This window comes from Equus przewalskii, chromosome 26 (assembly GCF_037783145.1).
Source record: "Equus przewalskii isolate Varuska chromosome 26, EquPr2, whole genome shotgun sequence".
In the NCBI taxonomy this organism is placed as follows: Eukaryota; Metazoa; Chordata; class Mammalia; order Perissodactyla; family Equidae; genus Equus; species Equus przewalskii.
In genome coordinates, this window is record NC_091856.1 from 35,266,035 (window position 1) to 35,286,311 (window position 20,277).

The window sequence follows — 20,277 nt, forward strand, 5'->3', positions numbered from 1 at the left end:
CCCACTTGGGCAGGGCAGGGAGTGGCTCTGATCGCAGCGCCCCCATATGCATGAGATCACCCCTTGGCGACCTCGCCACACCCTGCTCAGCTGCTGGCCAGGTCCACTGAGTCACAGAGGTCACCCCGAGGCCCTAATTCGGCCACCCGACAGCCCCCTGGCAGCTCTGAGCACACGGGGACCCTCCCTAGGGCCCAGCAGACCCCACAGCCCCATCTCTCACGGAGGGCTCTGACTCCCAGCTCTGCCAAGCTGCTCGGCCATTGTCGTCAGTGAGCTCGTCTATGAAACGGGGCAAGAGCAGCCGCCCCCAACAGGCAACAGCAGGGTCACGAGAGAACGCAGGCAGCGCGCCTGCTCTGCACCCGGCACATGAAAGCGCTCGGGAAAGGGGACCGATGCCGCTGTTGCTGGTGGGGAACACTCGCCCCGCCCCCAGCCCCCATGAGCTGGCTGCTGGGGAACACCAGGCTGTGGGAAAGACCCCCCGGGAACCCTGGGAGACCGGCCAGGGTCCCGGGAACCTGGAGAAGGGCCTGGCACAGGGGGCAGGTCACCCGAAAGCTCTGCAGGTGGGAGCCAGCCCGGCAGCTTTCTGATTTTCTACGTCTTTGCTCAAATACAGAACCCAAAACTGAGACAGATCAGAGAGGGTTGCTGAGCCTCTCAGGGCTCCCAGTGTGAACACTGTCACACGCCCATTTTGCAGAGCGGAGACAGGCTAGGGGACAGGGTCAAGTAGAGGGTGTCCAGGCTGAGAAGAGAACCCAGAACTTCTCAAGTCCAAGTCCTTGTTCTTTTAGACAATAGGCCCAACAAGGCAGCGAGAAGGAAAATGCCAAGCCGGCTCGACCCCCCCTGGGGTGCAGCAGGGTCCTGCCCTCAGGCCTGCATCTTGAGCCCAGAGGCATGGACAGGACCCCCGCCAGGATGCAAGGCTGGCCTTGGATGGGGTGGGCCACACTCCTGGTCCCACAGAGGCAGCCTCAGCCAGGGACCACACAAGGTGCCTGGTTGCCCTGGTTCGGTGATCCCAGAAACTGGAGTTTGGCGACCAGCCTGTGCTGAGGCCCCGAAGGCTGACCCATCTCCCCAAGAATCCTCCCCATCAGCTTGAGCCCAGCTACCCGTCAGCATTTAAAGAGAAGGAAAAACGTGCCTCAGGTGGGGCTGGGAGACACACCCATCCTCCTGATTGTCAGACCAGCAGACCAGCAGGGGCCAGGCCTGCAAGGGGTTGTTGCTGAGTGACGGCTGAGGAGGAGGATGGCCTGGTTCTGAGAGGGTGCAGGGAGGGGATGGCTGAAGGTCCACCCTCAACACCCACACCACTGACCACAGCGTCCAGCACGTGGGCACTTCCTGGGTGTCAGGCCCTTCGCATACTCCTCACATTTAATCCTCCCAACACCTCACTTGATGGATGAGGAGAGAGCCAGGCAGGAACTCGCCCGGGTCAGGAGCCAGGATGTGGCAGCTGGGGCAGGGACTTGAACCCGACCCAGGCCTCATCCCACCGGTGGCTGCCATGATCACGGCCTCAGAGCAGAGTCCAGCCCCTGGTCACACAGATGTGGGAGAGACTAGAGACAGGAAGGACTTCCTCAGGTTGCACAGCCAGTTGGGGGTGGTGGGGCCCAGCTCCCTTGCATCTGCACCTCTCCACTGAGAGGGGATTTGTTGGGGCTCCTGGCACAGGATGGCCAGGGCACCCATGGGCCCTAAAATCAGCTATGAGAATCAGGCCTGAGAAGCACCTTGCTGACTGGGCCGGGTAGCATATTCCCGGAGCCCAGGCTGTGGGCACTCCCCGGGCACCCCGTCAGAAAACACACTCATGGCAGCCACCACCTGTCTGGCTCTGACACTGTACCAGGCACTGTGGGGACCACCTGTCAGGTTGCCTGTCTCACTCAGGCCTCACCAGAACCCAAAGGGGAGGATCTGGTTCAAGTCCATTTTATAGATAAAGAAACCGAGGCTCAGGGAGTAGAAGCAGAGCTAGTACTGCAAGGAACCAAGCTGGCATCCCAGCGCAGCTCCCTTCGCTCCAGAGCCCAAGCTCTCAGCCAGCATACGCACCCTACCCCTGGGTACAAAAAGACAACACTGCACCTCCAGGTGTGACTACAGAGCTGCCTGCGCCTGTGCAAACATCCAATGGTCCCTGGGGAGGAGAGGAGATGCCACAGCAGTACACAAGCTCGAGAGCTTCCTGAAAGCAGGCCGGCACGTGGGGGCCCTGCCTGCTCACTGAGCAACGTTGAGGCTCTCATCGACTCACTCCCCAGCCACGGGCCCGCTAGTGGATGGAGAATCGGGTCTGCTCACAGCTCTGCTTCTCCTGCACAAGGCTGCAGGCTTCAACTCCTGTCTCCTCGGAACGAGTGGGGACAGTCACTTTACTGGAGCTGTGGGTCTGGGAACACGGCGTCTCTGGGCCTGCAAGGCTGGAGGCCCGAGCTGGGGACAGGGTGGCCACAGCACAGTGCCATGCCGTGGGAGCTGTCTGAGCGGCCGGCCAGCAGCCTCTGGGAGTCAGTCTCCAACCACCTGGGTGCAGCCTCCTGAAACCACCCCCATGGGCTCGCTAAGAGGCTGCCGAGGGCCAGCGCTCAATCTACTACAACCCCTTCTTAGTGGCAACAAAGACAGGACCTGGAAACTCAACGTCCAGGTTGAAGATCGGACCCCAGCCCTGCCTGTGAGCAGTCTAACATCTTCCAGGCTGAACTCCCACTGCACGCACCCAGTCCTGCTCCAGGGCTGTCCTTGAGCCTCCAGCAAAACAGCTCAGCACGCTCAAGCGTCTCCCACGTAGAGGAGGGACAAGGACCCAGTACCAGCCAGACTGGTCTCCTTCCTTCTCTTCTCCTGAGGCCCCGAGGAGGAAAGAGGGGAATCTGAGGGTCCGTGGAGGCCTAGCAGATGGCAGTCAGTCAGTCCCCTCCTAAACTTGACAGACCCTGCAGCTCCTGGAGGCTGCCCCCTTGGAGAGTGGGCTGGGAAGCCCCTCTTGAAGATTACAGTAGAAAGACAGACAGACAGTCACATGCATATGCGTGCCGCACAGGCCACGCCTCTTGAGCCTCCAGGGTCAAAGGCTAATGAGCATTGGCGGTTAAACTGGAGCCCTGCACACAGTGTGATCACCAGACCAGACAGCGGGAAGGAGGTGGGGAGGCTGGCAGGAGACTCTCCCCTGGGTACCTCCACCCAAAGAACAGAGAAGCCCTCCTCATTCCGTTCCACCCAGACTGCGCTCAGGCCTTGCAGTCACACAGCCTGGGTCAGAATCCCACCTCGGCCACTTACTAGCTTGGTGAGTTTGTATGATCTGATTAACCTCGAGTGCCTCAGTTGTTTGTCTGTTAAACTGGCTATTGACAGTCTTGACCGAAAAAGGACATAATGCATGCAAATTACTTAGCACAGGGCTCCCCACCAAGTGCTGGCTCATATTAGCTATTATTTTAAACCTTTGGGGTCCAGCTGTGGGCTTGCTTCTTCCTGGAAGCTCTCCCCAGTGTCCTTTGCCTTCCTCCGGTCTATAAGCATCCCTACCCCTCACTGGACCACGGGGCCTCTGGGCTGCCTGGGCCTGGTTCTGTTCCCCTTATGGCTCTACCATCCTCCCACGCACTTCTAATTGCCTCCACAGAGAACACTGCGCTATCCTTCTCTGATCCCTGCAGGCTCTCGCACACAGCAGGCGCCCAATTGAGAACAGAACCCATGTTCAAATCCTGGCTGCGTCCTTCTCGCTGTGTGTACTTTTAGATCAGGGACTTCACTTTTCTGAGTTCCATTCTCTTATATAGTGGGGTTGGCACCTACCCTGGAGAGCTGGTCAAAGGCAGCTGGAATGAGGGGGTGGCATCTGCAGTCAGTAGGTACTACAGACTTGGGAACTCCCTCTGCCTGGCCAAGGCATGGGCCAGGTGACCTCCAGAAAGCACAGACCTGCACAGGCCAATCGCATGGTAGCTTGGCTTAGAATCAAGATGACAAGCGGATGCTCAGATGTGCGAGGACATCTGGCAGCCCAGAGAGGGAAGGACTGGGTGGAGGTCTGGTAGGGAAATGGGGACAGGGGAGGGAAGGCAGAAACTGTCTGGTGGTTTCCAGAGGACAGGGACCACAAGCAGAGCTGCTTCAGCTCTGGCATGCTACAGCAACCAGGAAATCAGCCCCAGGATGGGGGGGGGCGGGGGGGTGGGTGTTGGCAGGAGGGACAGGGACTTCCCCGCCCCCTCCTTCAGCCCATGGTAAATGGTTATTGTGTTTGGTTTCCGGCAGTGGCCTCCTCTCCTGCCAGGACCCTGGTTTTTCTGCCCCAGCCAGAATCTTCCCCTGTGATTTCTAAACAGTGGCCATGGCCTGGATCTCGGTGCTGAGGCCAGACAAGGGAGAGCAGCAGGGAAGGAGAGGGAGAGAGAGAAGGCAGGCCCCTGGGCAGGAGGGCTCAGATCTGCCTCTCCCTCACCTCCTCAGGGATGCAGATGGACCAGGGAGGGAGTAGGGAGTGCAGGGGTGGCTGGGGGGTGGACAGAAGCTGCTGAGTGGCCTGCCCCACCCTGGCCAGGAACCTGCCCGGCCCCCATGAACGCGCAGGCCGGACCCTCCCAGCACACAAAGCCGGAGTCGCTGCCAGACATAATGAAAGTCAGATGAGCACTGGGCTGGTGTCAGGCCTCCCACCCCCACCCTCCCAGGGGTCCAGCTCCAGCCGCCAATGAAGACCAGAGCTGGGGGTGGATGAGGGAGGGGGAACATGCCTGACCCAGCCACCCGCCAAGCCAGGAGCACAGGGTCTCCCAGGCCCACAGTTTCCCCACCAAGAGCTGCCCCCACCTCATGCCTTCCCCCACGCCAGGCAGGGAGACATATGTTATCCTTGGGCAATTATGCACCCGGGCCCTGTCTAGGCACTGGGGACCTGCAGAGATGCAACATGCAGGCTGGAAATTACTGGCAATTACAATGAACCAGGACCTAAGGTGATGGGGGGAGGGGGAAGAGCCACCAAGGGGCCCTAACCTGCACGGGGGCTCAGGAACTTGAGTGTTGAGGCTCTGGCTCAGCCTTGATGTGCCCTCAGCCTTCCGACCCAGGGCTGGCCTCTGTCCAGGCCCCATACCCAGGCAGAGTGGGGTGAAGGGGCCCATCCCTGGAATCTGTTACCACCACTGCACAGCGTCAGGTGCGCAGTCAGGTGGGAGGAGGAGGGCATCCCCCCACCCCGCCCCATCACGACCCCACGGCCCAGTGGGCCCCGCTGCCCTGAGCACACTAGAAATAAGGGTCCCAGCCCTCACTGGGTCACCCCCACCGCGTCTGTGACAAGCACATGCCCTCTTCTCTGAATCTTCTGAACCCTTATAAATGCAGGGTGTTGGCGTATTTTCCAATCAAGCAGAAATGAGTCATCCCCTCGGCTTGAGAGGCCCTTGTCCCAGTCTCCCGGCCTGGACACCTGGCCCCCAGGGTTGGAGGGCTGGCTCCCCTCCACCCCCATCCTGTGGGCAGCCCCGAACATCAGATGCACCTCCGCTCTCAAAGGGGGCTGGTCTGGAAGGCCCCTGTGGTCCCAACCGCCTATGAGGATTCTAGGAGTTTGCCACCCTAACCACGAGTTCACCACCTGCCCTGGCAAGCCCAACAGCCGGCGCAGGCCCGCGGCTGGCAAAGGGGGAAAAGGCAGCCCAGCCCCTGCCGTTGGGAAGTTCGCCGATGTAAACAGCCGGTGACAGCTCGCAGGAAGGGGTCTACCTGGGCTGCAGGGGCGCGGGGGCGGGACACCGGGCTCGGTGAAGAAACCCGAAGAGCCGGTTCCGGTCCCCAGACTGTTGGCTCGGTTGTGCCGGCGGCCCCCGCGCCCACCGTGCTGCCTTGCGATCGGAGCTGGGCAGGGGATTTCTGCGGAAGGACCCTCCTCTCCCCGCGGACCCAAGCTGGGCGGGGGAGTGACCCGCTCAGGCCGCCGGGCCCCCGCCCCCGCCTCGCCTGGCCGCAGCCGGCCGCTTCACCCACCTCCAGCCGCGGCAGGTCGGGGTCGAGCTGCGTGAAGCTGTGCAGCACCACCGGGCAGCTGTCGGGGCTGCCCACCTCCAGGCGCACGGCGTCCCACACGCTGCGGCTCCGCCGGGAGCCCGGAAACAGCGGCTCGGCGCCGCCCGCAGGCCCGGCCGCCTCGGCCCACATGCGCTGCACCATGGGCGGCTCGCGCGGCGCGGGCGGCCGGCCGGGCGCGGGACCCGGGGCGGCGCGGGCGCGGGGCCGGCCCGGCGCGTGGCGGGGGCGGCGGCAGCCCGCGCGGCTCGGCGCTGCCTGCGCTCTGCGCCCCGGGTCCGGCCCCGCGGAGGTCAGCCCGGGGGCGGGGCCTCGGGAGGCGGGGCCGGCGGCACGGAGGGGCGGGGCCAGGGATGCGGAGGGCTGTGCGTGTGTGTGTGCGCGCGCGCCCTCGCGCGCCCTCCCGAGCCTGCTGGCTGTTTGTCTTTGGAAGCACACGTGCTATGCGTGTTGTGGGGCGTGGGTACTGCGGTTAGGCACCTTGTGTGGGTGCGTGCGCTGGGACAGTGTGTGTTGTGTAGGAGTGGGACTTATGTATGAGTTGACGTGTGGTCAAGAGGCCTTGGAGTCAGACTCACCTACCACGAATTCCAGCTCCTCCCTAGATCTGTGGCCTTGGACAAGTTGCTTAACCTCTCTGAGCCTCAGTTTCTTCATCGGAGAGGCTCACACTGGGGAACTGATGCATGTTACACAGCCAGTGGCTGTGCCCTGATGACTATGTGCTCCTGAGTCCTGGAAGGGTGACCGTGTCCTGGGTGCTCACGGGTATTGGGAAGTCCTGAGTGTTGATGTGTGTTTCGTGTGGAGGGAAGGGGCCTTTCTCAGCACTATCTCCTATCAGCCCTCCGACCACCCAGGCAGAATGGAGACAGAGGAGGCGCAGTGGGGGCGGCAAGGGGGATGAGATGATGACAACGGACCACGGAGACCAGGCGTCACCAGGGCTGGGGCCTGTAGACATTCAAGAAAGAGTAAGGGATCAAGAGTGACAAACTGGGGCCAGCCCGGTGGCGCAGCAGTTAACACGTTCCGATTTGGCAGCCTGGGGTTTGCCAGTTCAGATCCCGGGTGCGGACATGGTACAGCTTGGCAAGCCATGCTGTGGCAGGCGTCCCACATATCAAGTAGAGGAAGACGGGCATGAATGTTAGCTCAGGGCCAGTCTTCCTCAGCAAAAAGAGAAGGATTGGCAGCAGATGTTAGCTCAGGGCTAATCTTCCTCAAACAAAACAAAACAAAAACCAAACAAACAAAAAAGAGTGACAAACTGCCAGCCGCAGCACCTGGCCACTGGCCTGGTCAGCTGGGGCCACTGGTGGCTTGAGTGCTCAAGGTCTCAGGTCAGGGTGGAAGTGAGGCTACTAAGGGCTGGGGAGGAAGCAGGGCCAGGGAGCCTCAGCTACTCTTTCTAGAAGCGAGTGAGGAAGGAAGAGGAAGCCTGGAGGTTAACAGCAGTCAAGAGAGTGTTCATGCCATGGATGAATGAATGGGCCCGTCCTTCACACCTAACCGGCTGCTGGGGCCTGCCTGGCCTCAGCTCTCAGCCTCACTGAGGCTAGTGATCGACTGCTGTAGCGCTGGCAATGCCACCAACCTCCCTGGAACTGGTCCCACACCATTGGGCCTCAGTTTCTCTATCTATAAAATGAGAGGGCAGGACCAGACTACACATTCCACAAGCATATCCTGCATACCCGCTGTGTGCCAAATCTCAGATATTCACAGACAGTGGGCCCCCAACTAGCCCCACCCACGGGTGCGCCCACCTGCGCCGCTTGAGCACCCGCCTGGTGGTTTTCCATCTGGGTACGAGGCCTTGACAAAGACAGGCGGAAAACAATTTGGCGCTTTCTATTACTGCCGTTAAAAACGCTTATGCCCTTTGACTCGATAATCCCACTCTTAGGAATTCCCTCTAAGGAAGCAATCACAGGTGTGGACATCAATTTCTGTACAAGATGTTTATGGAAACCTTGATTACAATTCTGCCAAACCGAATCAACTCAAATGCCCTGTGCTGAGTAACCGCCAGGCCCCTGGGTGCCATGGAGCAGCACAGGAGAACCAGGATGAAGGGAAATGCTCTGCTGGAGCCGTGAAGTGACAAAGCCTGCAGAATATGCTTTCAGAACCAGACACTACACACGTGCATGTGACTAGAGGGACCCACTTTGCAAAAGTAATGGTGGGTATTTCTGGGTGGTGCTGTATGTTTTTTCTTTTTACTTCTTGGAATTTTCTAATTTTTCTAAAATGTTTTAATAATCACAGCCATGTAATAAATGCTGTTTTTTTGTTCTTCTTTTAAAGCAAGATGGGTAGATTTGGTTTGGGGTGGAAATTCCTGGGAGGCTGGTTAGGAAGCTTCTATGCTCTGTCCCCCAGGGAGGGTGAGGCCGAGGCTGGTGGGGCACATTTAGAGGAAGGAGGTCCTCAAAAGCAACAAAGGGCTGACCGGGACACTGGACATGCCCTCTGGCTAGAAGCTTCTCCTCCCACTCCTGCTTCTGAGGCCAAACCCTCAGCCTCCGGGAATTCAGAACTTGCTAAATCCTGCACCTGCCTGCAGCTCACTTTATCTCTTCTCTGCTCTCCTTATCTCTTTCTCCCAGGGAGGGGCCTGGGAAGCAAGCTCAGGCCCATTTTACAGCCTGGAAAGGGGCTTATGCAGGCCAGGTGACTAGTGAGTGAAGAGGAGTGCACCCCATGTCACCACCTCTCTGACCTTGAAGGTCCAGGGTGCCGGTGTCGGGAGGGCCCAGGTAGGCTGGAGAGGTGAGACGTCGGGAGTTCCAGCACAGGCTAGGCTGCCTGCCATCCCACTATCTGACCTCCTGTGCATGGAGGGGTGGGGTGGTATATTCTTTCCTTAACCAGACCCTCTGGTTAACGTCTGTCTGGTTTTTCAAAGTCTCGCTCCCTGCCTGTTCGCTCCCTACTTTGGGGCTCCCCTCCAGAGCCCTGGCAAACCTGCTCACTGCTCCAGCTGCACACCCCCCAGTTCCCAGGCTGTAGCATAGAGGACAGGTTTGGGCACTGAAATGCCTGGGTTTGAGGCCCAATTCCACCCCTCTCTTACTGTGTGACCTCCTCCCCCCCAGACAAATCCCCTCCCCTTCCAGGCAGTTTTCTCCTGTGTCATGTGGGCATAACTAACGGGCCAGCACAGGTGAGGCACCTCGCACAGGCGCCCAGTGTCCCCAGCTCAGGCAGGCGGAGACTCTGCCCCACTGTTGGTGACAGGGGCTGCGATTCAGGCAGTGCCTCCTGAGGGCAAGGCCCTCTCACACAGCTCCCCTCAAAATCCTCCTCCAAAGCTGTGGGGTAGATCCCTTACCAAGGCCAGGGCCAGCCTCAAAGAGAAGGGACCAGGACAGTACGTGCCGCCCGCGACCGGGAACACAGAGCCACTCAAGAAGTGTTCTTGTCAAAAACTAAACCAGAACCCCACTAGGCCTCTGCAGGTGACTCCATTTGGGGGTTACAGGGGCCAGAGGAACGTGTTCAACACACCATGAGGATGCAATCTGCAAATTCCAGACTCTGGGAATCTCTAAGGACGAACCACCCAGTTTCCTCAACAAATACATTTCAGGGAAAAAAAATAAAGGGGAAATTATGGAAAGATAAGAGACGTCAACCAAACGTGACACGTGCATTTTGGATTGTGATTCCAACGGGGCAACTTCTAAAAAAAAAAACCTCAGAGACGACTGGAATTATTTGAACACTACTGAATATTTGGATATTCGACATCATTTTTTTTGAGTGATCATGGGATTTTGATTATTAGAGTAACATATTGATATTTATGGATGGAAACGATGTGCTTTGGATTTGTGTAAACATCGTCCACTGAAGGAGGGGGCAGAGAAGAAACAACAGTGGCCCTGCAGGGGTGATCACTAAAGCTGCGGCACCTTTATGTCATTTTCTCCCTTTCGTGTCTATTTGGAATTTTCCATAATAGAACTTAGAAAAAGGACACAGTTTGAGACTGATCTTCCAATGCCACTGAGGCTCCCAGCAGCCATGGGGGAGGCGGGGGTGACAATCTTCAGACCCCGGGCCATGGCAGTGACACCTGGCCAGCTTCACCATTTCCTGTGTCCCAGGGGCACTCACGGCATCCTTACAACAAAAGGGGCTGGGGGCTTCACTTTGGGGGCTGAAGCAGCGGGCAGCTGGGAAACTGAGTCACACAGCTCAGATGGGGCAGTCAGAGGAGGCTGGGGATTAGAAGTAGCCTAGTGACCTTGGGCAAGTCTAAGATCAAGGCCATGCTAACCCTTGCCCCTGGAGGGTCTGCTGGGAGGGGCAGAGAGCACAAAGCACTGTAGGAAGTGTGGGTTACTACGAACTGGTGTTCCAGAGTCAGGATGCTTCTTGCACAGGAAGCTTAAAAGACAGCTTTCAAGCTGACAGCCAGGGACAAGAACCAAGCCAAATCCAGCCCACATGTATGTTTTGTTTGGCTTCCAAAGTGTTTTTCAATGTTTGAGCCAACAGTAAAAGGTCAGGTCATTTCATATAAAAATCCACATTTCTGGCTTCTCCTGTAACTCTGGACAACCTGGCCACACCGGGTCTGCGTTCCTGTGCAATAGGAGGCTGGGTGGGAGCTGACCGGCAGCTGTCCTCTGCAGCCAGGGCACGTGCTCGTGGGTTTGCCACAGACTCCAGTGGGCCTTCTGTCCCTCCCTGGCTTAGAGGCCCCTGGGAAGCCACCTCTGGATGAAGGGAAAGGTGTGCTCAGGCCAAACCTCTGGAGCCCCCTTGCCTTCTCGCTTTCATCCTAACACAGATCCCCTTGATTCGCAGCAGCCAGAGGGGCCTTGACCCTTCAAAGCCTCTCGCGCTGCCCTCAGGCAAAAGATCAACTGCTTGGTGTGGCCTCAGATGCAACACAGGGGTCCTCTCTCACAATGATCCGCTGCAGTCCCCAGAGCCTGGAGCCAGCCCCTCTTCTGCCCGGCCTGCTCCCTACCTTCTACCCACCCCTTTGCCCGGTACAGGAGAGCCGATTCCCAGGGTCCCAGGGAAAGGGGTTTGGGCCTGGGGTGCAGTTCTGGGGAGGTCTGCCAGGCACGCAGCAGCTCCGAAATGAGAACTGGGCTTGAGGCAACGTCTGGGCAACCACAGGCCTTGACCATCTCCTCTTCCAACCTGAGCCTGGCCAAAGCCACAGAGGGAGCTGGTGGCCTAGTGAGGAACAGAAGCCAGGTATCCAGGCTCCACCCAGGCCTTGGTGGAAAACCTTTCACCTCTTGCTGGGCAGGTGGAGGTCACCCTGTCTGTTTGGTCTTTTGTGGTCTATATTTAGAGCCTGGGGAGGATACGGGGAGGGTGTGGCCTGGCCAGGCTCCTTGGTCATTTCCTGACACTGATGTCACCATTCCTGGCCTGCCTGGGTCCTGGGGTTGCCCTCTGTGGGCGGGTGAGCACACACCTTGGCAGGTGACGCACCTGGGCCAGCATGGGAGCTCCTGGAACAGTGGCTGGGCCTGGCTTAGCCCCGCCTCCTCTGCCACTGGCTTCCTGGGAACGTCCAGGGGCCTCTTCCTCCTCTGGAGAAGGGAGGCTCCCCACAGGCTGGAGGCCAAGCTCAGAGATGGTCAAGAGTCGGGAAATGAAGCACCTAAACCTCCAGGAGACCATACTGGGTGGAGGGATTTGACATCATCACCACCCCAAATCTCCAAGCTCACAGGGCGTTGCTGTCCCTAGGCAACCAGAACAAGAAACATCGAGGCCTGGAGCCCCGGAAACGGCCCAGGACTAGGATGGTGAGTTTCAGTTCAGCCCTGAGCTCACCATGGGCCGCACTGTCCTTCCCCAGAAAGGGGTGCTCATGGCCCCTACCTCTAACTCTCGGCATGTTGAGGGGACACTCAGATGAGAGTACGCGCAGTCCAGGGTCACCGTAATAAACGCCGTCCAGAATGGGAACCGGGGGCCACTCTGACAACCATCCCCCACTCCCGGAGTGCTCAGTGCCTGGCACCCCAGGGGTCACTGACACCCCCGAAGGCCACCAATCCAACCTGTGATGGCCCAAGGTGGAGGGCAGGAGAGGAGAGAGGAAGAGAAGCAGAAGGGACACAAACAGATGGAAACGGAGGCAGAGACTCTGCAAACCAACTGAGCCTGAAACATGAATACCAGAGAGGGGAACAGAGGCAGAGATGGAGGGTCCCCTCCCACACAGAGCCCACGCTGGCCGAGCGCTGGGCACACGTGGCCGAGGAGGGGGCCTACAGGTGTGGGAACCTCTCTCTCAAGATCTGGAGCCTAGGTTTGTGCTCAAGGCTCTGCTCTGCATCTTTATAGCCTCAGTTTCAACCCCTCTGAGCCTCAGTTTCTCCATCAGTAAGATGGGGACGATAATAATACCATCACCTGGCTCTCAGGGTTCTAGGAGAGAACCTGAGATGATGCAGGAAAGCCCTCGGTAACCTGAGAAACACCAGAGCAGCAGGAGCAGCTAGGACAACCCACAGCCACCTGGCCCTGACTCTCCCGGGCGGGAAACACAGACAGGCTGGCAGGGGTGGGCATCCTCGGGCGCCTCTGGCAGCGCCCCCCCCCCCCCGCCTCCTCCCTCACACCCGGAATGGGAGATAGAGACTCCCCAGCTTCCAGCCAAACTCCTTCAACCAGTTCTGACGGCAGGAGAGGAAGTCGAGGGAAGCCACCTCCCCAGTGGCTTCGGCCCAGCTGTGACCCACCCAGCCTCTCGACAGAGGCACCGGTTGCCTTGGAAACTCACCTCGGTGGCTGGTGCCGGTGCTGGTGCCGGTGCCGGCAGAGGTGCTGGCCAGGGTGTGGGGCTTCGGAGAGTGGCACGGCGCGCGATGGCTGACCGCCTGGCAGTCACCACGGAGACACAGGCAAAGAACACCCACCCCCTCTTGGCCCTGGGCACTGCCGGCCTGGTCTTCTGGGCCATGGCGGACGGGAGCCACGCAGGGGTGGGCTCTGTGGAGGCCCTCTGCCAGTCTGCCCGTCTGCCTGTCTGTCTGCCTGCCCCAGTAGAGTTGAGCACCCAAGTGTCTAGGCCTGGTGTCACCACATGGCTGTCATACCTGCTCCCGTGACGGGTAGGGCCTGGAATTCCCGCTCGTACCAGGCCATAGGCCAGCCAAAGACGTGTGGATGGGGCTCTGTCCTGAACTGGGCCAGGAGCTCCAGCTCAGCCCTGCTCTCCTGGGGAGGGCCCAGCTGTCTCCTCCAACACCAGAGGCCCCGTCCCCATTCCACCCGCCATCGGGGAAATTACCACCCAGAGCCAGAAAGGGAGCAGGTACAAGTCACCGAGATCCAAACAGGGCTTGGCCAGCGGGGCCACCAGGCGGGTGTGAGCCCAGCCAGGTGCAATGTGGGGAGCAGAGGAGACCCTGCTCGCTCGAAGCCACTGCCTCATTCCTGAAGCCTTCTCTGCCCCTACGTCCTCAGAGCTCCTCCACCCCCAGCACCTAGACACGGGATTTCAGTTTAAACTGTGAGGACCAACCTAGGGCTGCTAACTGTTTATTTTGCCAAGTAGGACAGTAAAAAAAAATAACACCACCGCCACCACCACCATGACCATCATTCCAGAAAAGATACCACTAAAAAGTAACTAGATAGGCATACCACTGGAAAAAGGGCAGGTGTTAAACATTTGGCCTTAGGGAAAACTCAGGACCTTGTCTCAGTCTTTCTCATTTCACTGCAAACCAGACATTGACAGTCACGGAACAAGTCCAACACACCCATTTGACAAATGGAAAAACTGAGGCCCAGGGGGAGCAGGGACTTGCCCAAAATCTCACAGGGAGAATCCAGGACTCGTGTCTGTGCAGCTCTGCAGAGCCCACAGACACTCCTTCCACCAGCATTCAGAGCCCAGATCCCAAAACCCAGAGATGCCAGCGTGATGCAGAGGCCAAGAGGCTGGGCGGATTCCTTACCCTCCTAGGACCCTGGTGGGCAGCGGGCTGGGCGAGTGGGACCACAGAGGCCAGGAGGAGACGGGGGCCGTCAGGAGCTCCGAAGCCTGCCCACAGGCACATGGGGTCCCGGGGCCCTGACAGGGTAGCCGGGGCGCAGCATGACACGGAGCCCCACCAGCACTCGCTCTGCCTCTCTGAGCCTTTCACATCCTCTTCCGGTGGCTTTGTGGGGCCCAGGGGACCAGGCTCAGAAGGCAGCTCAGGCCCAGGAGCTGAGACCTGCTTCCTGGCGCTGCCTCCCTGTGGGGCTTTCAGGTTCCTCTTCTCACTGGACCTCAGTGTCCTGATCCACCATGGAGGGAAGGGGGTGTACAGAGGTTTTCAAACTCAAATTCCTCCGGATCCCCGGCCTCACCTGGAGCTCTCACCTTGAACTCCCACCGCCGGGCTCCAGGCCGGAGAATCTCTTTCAGGGAAGAAAGGATTCCATGGACACAAGTTAGGAACCCGGAGGTGGGGGCTCTCTTAGGGTTGTGGGCAGGCTTCCAGGGGTAGAGGGGCCAAGAGAGCGAGTATCAGAAGAATGGAGCTGGGGTTGGAGGGGTTCCAGGTGGACCCCAAAGCTAGCTGCCTTCCTGCCTCCCTGGGCCCACCCTTGCGCCTGCAGCCAGAGCACGTCTGCCCCGCACTAAAATCCCTCCAGCAGCTTCTGTCCCACCGGCAAGAGAATCCAAAGTTCTCCCTGCCCCCTCGCCCAGCCCCCAGGACCCTCTGACTCACTCAGCCCTGACCACCTCCCTGTGCTCACCTCGGCTCAGGCACCCCCTGCTCGTCCTGCCCAGCCATCTCCGCCCTCCTGCACACGGTGACACTTAACTATGACCCTCGAGAAACAGCAGAGGCAACCAGGCTCTGAATCAGCCAGCTCTTGGACTCTAGGCCAGTAACTTAGCATCCCTGGGCCCGAGTTTCCTGATCTGTAAAATGGGCACAAGGGCACTGGAATAGTGAACAAGAGCTCAGCACTGGCCTGGCTCGTGGTTAGCCCTCGGGGGACCTGTACTCCATCACCTCCCACGGTCACGTGCCTGCCCCAGTGCGTGGCACTCAATAAACACTGCCCGAATGTTGGCGGGTATTGTCCATATGCCAGGAGTACTGCAGCTGGGCTCCATCCGCAAGAGCAAGCTCGGGATGGCAGTCTGAGGTCTGTCGGCGCTCAGCACGCAGCCCTGAAACCGGGTCCCAGTGGATAACTTGGAAACGTTAGTTATCTTACAGCAGCAAACACACTGCAGGCTGTAAGACACCCCGGCCAGGGCCGGAGAGGGCACCAGGCTCAGGTCCACTCCTCCCTGAGGCTAGGCTGCCACAGCAGGCCCCCCTACCCCAGCTCAATCTCGTGCAGACTCTGGGAAGACCTGGGTGAGGCAGGGGTCAGCAGAACCCCGAGGAGAGAGACAGTCCTGCGTGCCTGGGCTGCCCCCAGCCTTGGCCTCTTACCCTCGTGTGGCCAGCTGCCTGCCTTGTACTGTACCAGTGAGCTCTCCGAAACTTTGGGATAAAGTGGAGGAGTGGGGAGGGCCTTCCCTGAGCCGCGGCCTCCTCAGCGCAAGGTGGGCCTGGGCCCTGCACTGTGGAAGGGATCAGGTGGTGGCGAGTGGATGGGAGAGTGATTCCACTGTGTGAGCATGTGTGGGGTGAGGGAGAGCTTCACGAGGCCCTTGGAGGAAGTGGGAGGGGTTGCAGGAACCAATAGGTACTCAGGCTGCCAGGTTAGGCGTCTGCGGGTTAACGCCTTTGACTAGCATTTACCAAGCACTTCCCAGGTACGGGCCGGTGCAAGGCGCCACATGGCCCTTCCATAGCTCCTGAGCACCAAACAGGCTCCCTGTGCTCTTCTCCAACGACGACCCGCCTCCCAGCCTGTTACCCCCACACTTCCCCGGCCCCAGCCTCCAGCACAGGTCGGCCTGGCCTCAGGGCCCAGTCTCAGGCCACTCCTTTCAGAGACAGGCCATGCCCAAGCAGGGCTGCCCCAGGGCAGCCAGCACTGAGCTCTCGGGAAGGCTGAGGGCCTGAGTCACAGCCAGGCAGCAGGACAGGACCAGCTGCAGGCAAGAAATGCGGGAGCCCCAGGAGGCGGGGCGAGGGAGGGAAGAGGAAGGGAGGGGAGGGGAGGGGAGGGGAGGGGAGGGGAGGGGCGCACCCACCCCTCCTCCTACCCGCCTGGGGAGAGCAGAGGCGCCTTTGTTCCCTGCCAGCCTGGTGTCACCACATGGTGCACCACATCACTGTCACCGCCTGGAACGAAGACCGGCCACAGAGAGCCAAGGCTCTGGGGACAGTTAGGGGTGCTCCACCTGCACCCCCAACACTTCACCACATCCGGGGCTGGGCCTACTGAGGACTGGAGGGTGCACAGCCATCTCCCCTGCACCTACTGTGCATGGAGCCGTGTGAACCCTGCACCGGGGAACATACCCCGGCCCTGAGATGCTCCCACCGTCCCCCTCGCTTGTCCCAGGACACCGAGGTCATGCGACCTGCCAACGGTCCCACAGTGCTCTGCCCACCATGCCTGGTGGCCCTCGGACAATGCCCCTGGCCAGCCACACACAAGCCCAGACACAGCGAAACCCCACTCACGGACACGTCTGTATGCACAGGCGTGTGCCAATGCTCCCCTCAGCCCAGGCTCAAACCCTTTGGTGGGGAGAGGGATTCTGGGGTTGGGGGGGGCACGTGCTGCATCGCATATTGGGGGAGGTCCTCTCATCCTTTCCAGGCTCCTGGGGGCAGGCCCTGGTGGGTGCGAAGCACACTGTTTACAAACACCGTGTGGCTGTCTGTCACTAGGAGCTGTGACTCAGAGCCAGAGTGGTGACTCTTCTCAGAGCTGTTTACTCAGCACGACATCCTGTCCAGGAAGCAGAAAGGAGAGGCCAAGGCCAGGCTTTCGCTCCTTTTTCCTGCAGCCTCCTGACCTGACTTGGGGTCCTGCTGAGGGGGCCGGAGGTGGCAGCTCAGCTCAGCTCCTCTCCCCTCTGTTTCTGGGAACCTGAGGCCCATCATCAAGTCACTCAACACATAGCCACCACCAGCCCAGCTCTGCTGGGTGAGGAGGACGCCACAGCTGTGCACGCGAGTGCTCAAGCCCGTGGACCCGGAAAAAGCACTCAGATCCAGGGTGCAGCTACATCTGGCATCCTTCCCTCTTCAGCTCAGGCTGAGACTCCCAGGGACCAGGGCACTGCAAACGTCCACCACCCCGTGGCCCAAAGGCAAACGCCCACAGTTAGAAGCCTTGGAGGCAGGAGCAGCTCCTGACGCCCCCTCGGCCCTGCCTTTGGCGCTCCTCAGTGGAGACAAAGCACTTTTCCACCCAACATCTGTGAAACAGATGAAGCCATGGTAATTATCTCTGTTGTAAAACTGAGAAAATCAAGACCCAGAGAGGGTAAACAACTTGTCTGAGGCTGCCCAGCGGGTCAGTGCCAAGGCCGGTGTCTGGTCCCTAAGGCAGCTGCTTTCCTCCACTCTGAGGTTTAAAGATCACAAGTGGATTTGTTGCCAGCAGCATAGGCAGATTTTGGGCTGCTGGGTCCCTGTCAGCAGGGAGGGTGGTCTGTCCCCACTGTGAGGCCCAGCTTGGGATTCTGACTTCCATTTCCCTGTTTGCCCTCCCCACCCAACGCAGTGCCTAAGCCAGAGTTAACGAGCTCCCAATATTTCTACCATTCACTGACAGTAGAAATGTGCCAGTGTGGGTATCACTTAACTGTCAAGGTGTGTAAGGCAGGTTTGCAGGTAAGCTTGAGGACAGAAGCTCAGAGACGGCACCAAACTCACCCAAAGCCACACAGCAGTCTGGCTTTGAGGCTGGTCCTCCCAGCTGCTTCCAGCTTTTTACAAGAGCTGAGGGTGAGTCTATCCTCCCGGTGCCCTTTCATGGGCAGGGGGCCTCGCTTTCCAGCAGGGCCAACAGGGCAGTGACTTGTGGAAGGTCACACACCCGAATGGGGAGGCCCCATCTCCTGCTCCAGGCTGGGAAGACCTGGGGACCCCCGGGAACGGGGGAGCCACAGGAAGGCCCTGCTGGGGGAGCTGGGAGGGAGAAAGGCAAAGAGGGACTGTGCTTATTTTGGCAGCTGAGGCTCGGCCCTGCCCCGGGCAGAACAGCAACCCAGCGGTCAGCTGCTCTGGCTGCTGATTCACCCACCGCAGGGCTCCCCTGCTCTGGCTGCCCGTCCACCAGGCCCTTTTACCAGCCCACTGAGTCACACAGGTTGCCAAGAAGCTGAGGATCCGAGAATCTGGGCCCTGCCCCAGCTGCTCTGGCTGGCTCTGTGCCCAGCAGGATTCAGCACTGCCAAGGGCACCAGCAGCTTCCCTCCCACAGCGGCAGAGGGCAGCTCCCTGCCCCCTTGGGCCCGCCCCCACGTCCAGCTGGGCAAGAAGCCCACTGTGCAATTGTAAGGCTGGAGCAGCAGCTATGAGCTGGGGCTCTGAGTAGACAGAGTCCAGGTTCAAACTCCCCGCCTGTCACTTAGTGGCTGGGCAAAGTTGGCAAATTACCTCCCCATCTGAGCCTTGTCCTGGCCCACGCAGGGTGACGACCTCTGCCTCCAAAAGCTGGCACGGGTGACATGACATACTGGATGGGAGCAGGGAGGACTAGGCCTGGCATGGGCCACATGTTCAGCAAACCTCACCCCAAGTAGCCCAGGACACTCTGTGGGGAAGAACCGGTAGCTGTCCTTTTAAATTCCTAAGTTGGGACCAACTGATTCTTTTGTAAAATGCAATAGAAATGTTGCAACAATGTCAAATTGCCGTACAAGTCTCCAAACAGTTTCAGTGTTTCTTAAGTCCCTGAGGACGGTAACAGAGTGGGGAGCCAGCACCTTCCTCAGACCACAGTGGCCCCGGCGCACGACCACTGCATTCACGCTCAGCCCACTCAGATTTACTAACACCTACAGGCTGCTCAAGTGCGGTGCTACACCAGAGAACAAAACAGATCAAAATCACCCTCAGGTAATGGGGTATAAGAAGTAAAACCCTTGTTTGAAGATGAGAAGACTACAGAAGAAAAAAAACAGAATAGGGTAAGGGGGTGGGGTGCTGTGACTTTAAATGGGGAGGCGAGCCAAGAAAGTAACACCTGGATAACAATGCATCTACAGTGGGATAGTTTCATGGGCTCTAAGCTCCCTGAGGGCAGCAGCCACATCTGTCCTGTTCACCCCTCATACCCAGTGCCTGGAATGATGCCCCGCCCCCAGTGAGTTCTCAGAACTGCTAATGAGCAGACGGATGACTGATGACTGCGCCAGTTGCCCATGCGCGCACACACCGTCACGGGAGCGGGAAGAGCACTGGGGTTCTCAGCTCTGACGCAGTTCTTCCTTCTTTTCAAAATTGGAAGGGGTGTGAACTCCTTGAGAGCAGGGACTCTGTTCCCTGATGTATGGATGTCTAGAATGGTCCCTGGCACACAGTGGGCTCACAACAAGTACCTGGATGAACAAGTGGACTCAGTGGTCCACGTCAAAGTTTCTGGACTCGAAAACATTCACAGTTCAGGGCCAAAGAGTTCCTTGTGGGGAGAGTACCAGGAAAGCTTCCTGGAGGAGGCGGCAAGGCTGGAGAGAAGCCTGGGAGACAGCACGGAAGAAGGGCACGGGAAGGATAATGCCCACCTGCCCACCTGCCATTCAAGTGCCCTCCAGAGAACGGGCGTAGGGGCAGAGCAGGAGGCAGCCAGACTTTCCGGGAAACAGGAGCCCTTTTCCTTGGAAGCAGGGCCAGGAGGTTGCCAGCCTGCCTCGGGGTGTCAGGGGCGGGTGGGGGTGGGGGGCAGCCAGTTCAGCTCTGGTTCACCCTGGCGGTCTTTGCTCCTTCCTAAATGCCTGGCCCAATATAATCTGAATCAATACTACAGCCTATAGTCTACCAATCAGTCTTATCAAATCTCGGGGATTGGTTCTCTGCTGATCGGGTAAGTGGAGGGTGCTCTGGCGTGCTCTGGCCTGAGCTAAGAAGCTCCTCCCCAAAGCACAGCCAGGGCCTGCTGAGGCTGGGGAAGGGAGCAGGGCCCACAGTCAGGCCCCTGTGCCCGGCACAGCCCGGTCATTCGGGGCTTCAGGGCCAGGGGAGTCAGGACAAACAGGCCCTTGTGGTGAGGAGGCTGCCCGCCGTGCCAGGGACACTGTGTGCCCGGTGCCGCCACCCGCCTGCGGAGCCCAGAGCCTGGAAAGCAGGG

The 20,277-nt window shown here is 59.2% G+C and overlaps 1 protein-coding gene across 9 annotated transcripts in view; it reads right to left on the minus strand.

Annotated features, from left to right (window-relative positions):
* The window catches only part of RALGDS (ral guanine nucleotide dissociation stimulator), a 47,754-nt gene that overhangs the window by 18,136 nt on the left and 9,341 nt on the right, over nt 1-20,277 (minus strand). For 2 of the 9 annotated variants that reach the window (XM_070596257.1, XM_070596253.1), the window contains exon 1: nt 6,034-6,296. The exons of 2 other annotated variants lie outside the window; for them this stretch is intronic. In XM_070596257.1, the coding sequence (XP_070452358.1) occupies nt 6,034-6,216 (183 nt within the window). In that variant the 5' untranslated portion in view covers nt 6,217-6,296. Of the gene's footprint in view, nt 1-6,033; nt 6,297-12,844; nt 14,390-20,277 lie in introns of those variants that run through there. 5 more of the 9 variants (XM_070596262.1, XM_070596259.1, XM_070596256.1 and 2 more) reach the window with 5 other exon arrangements.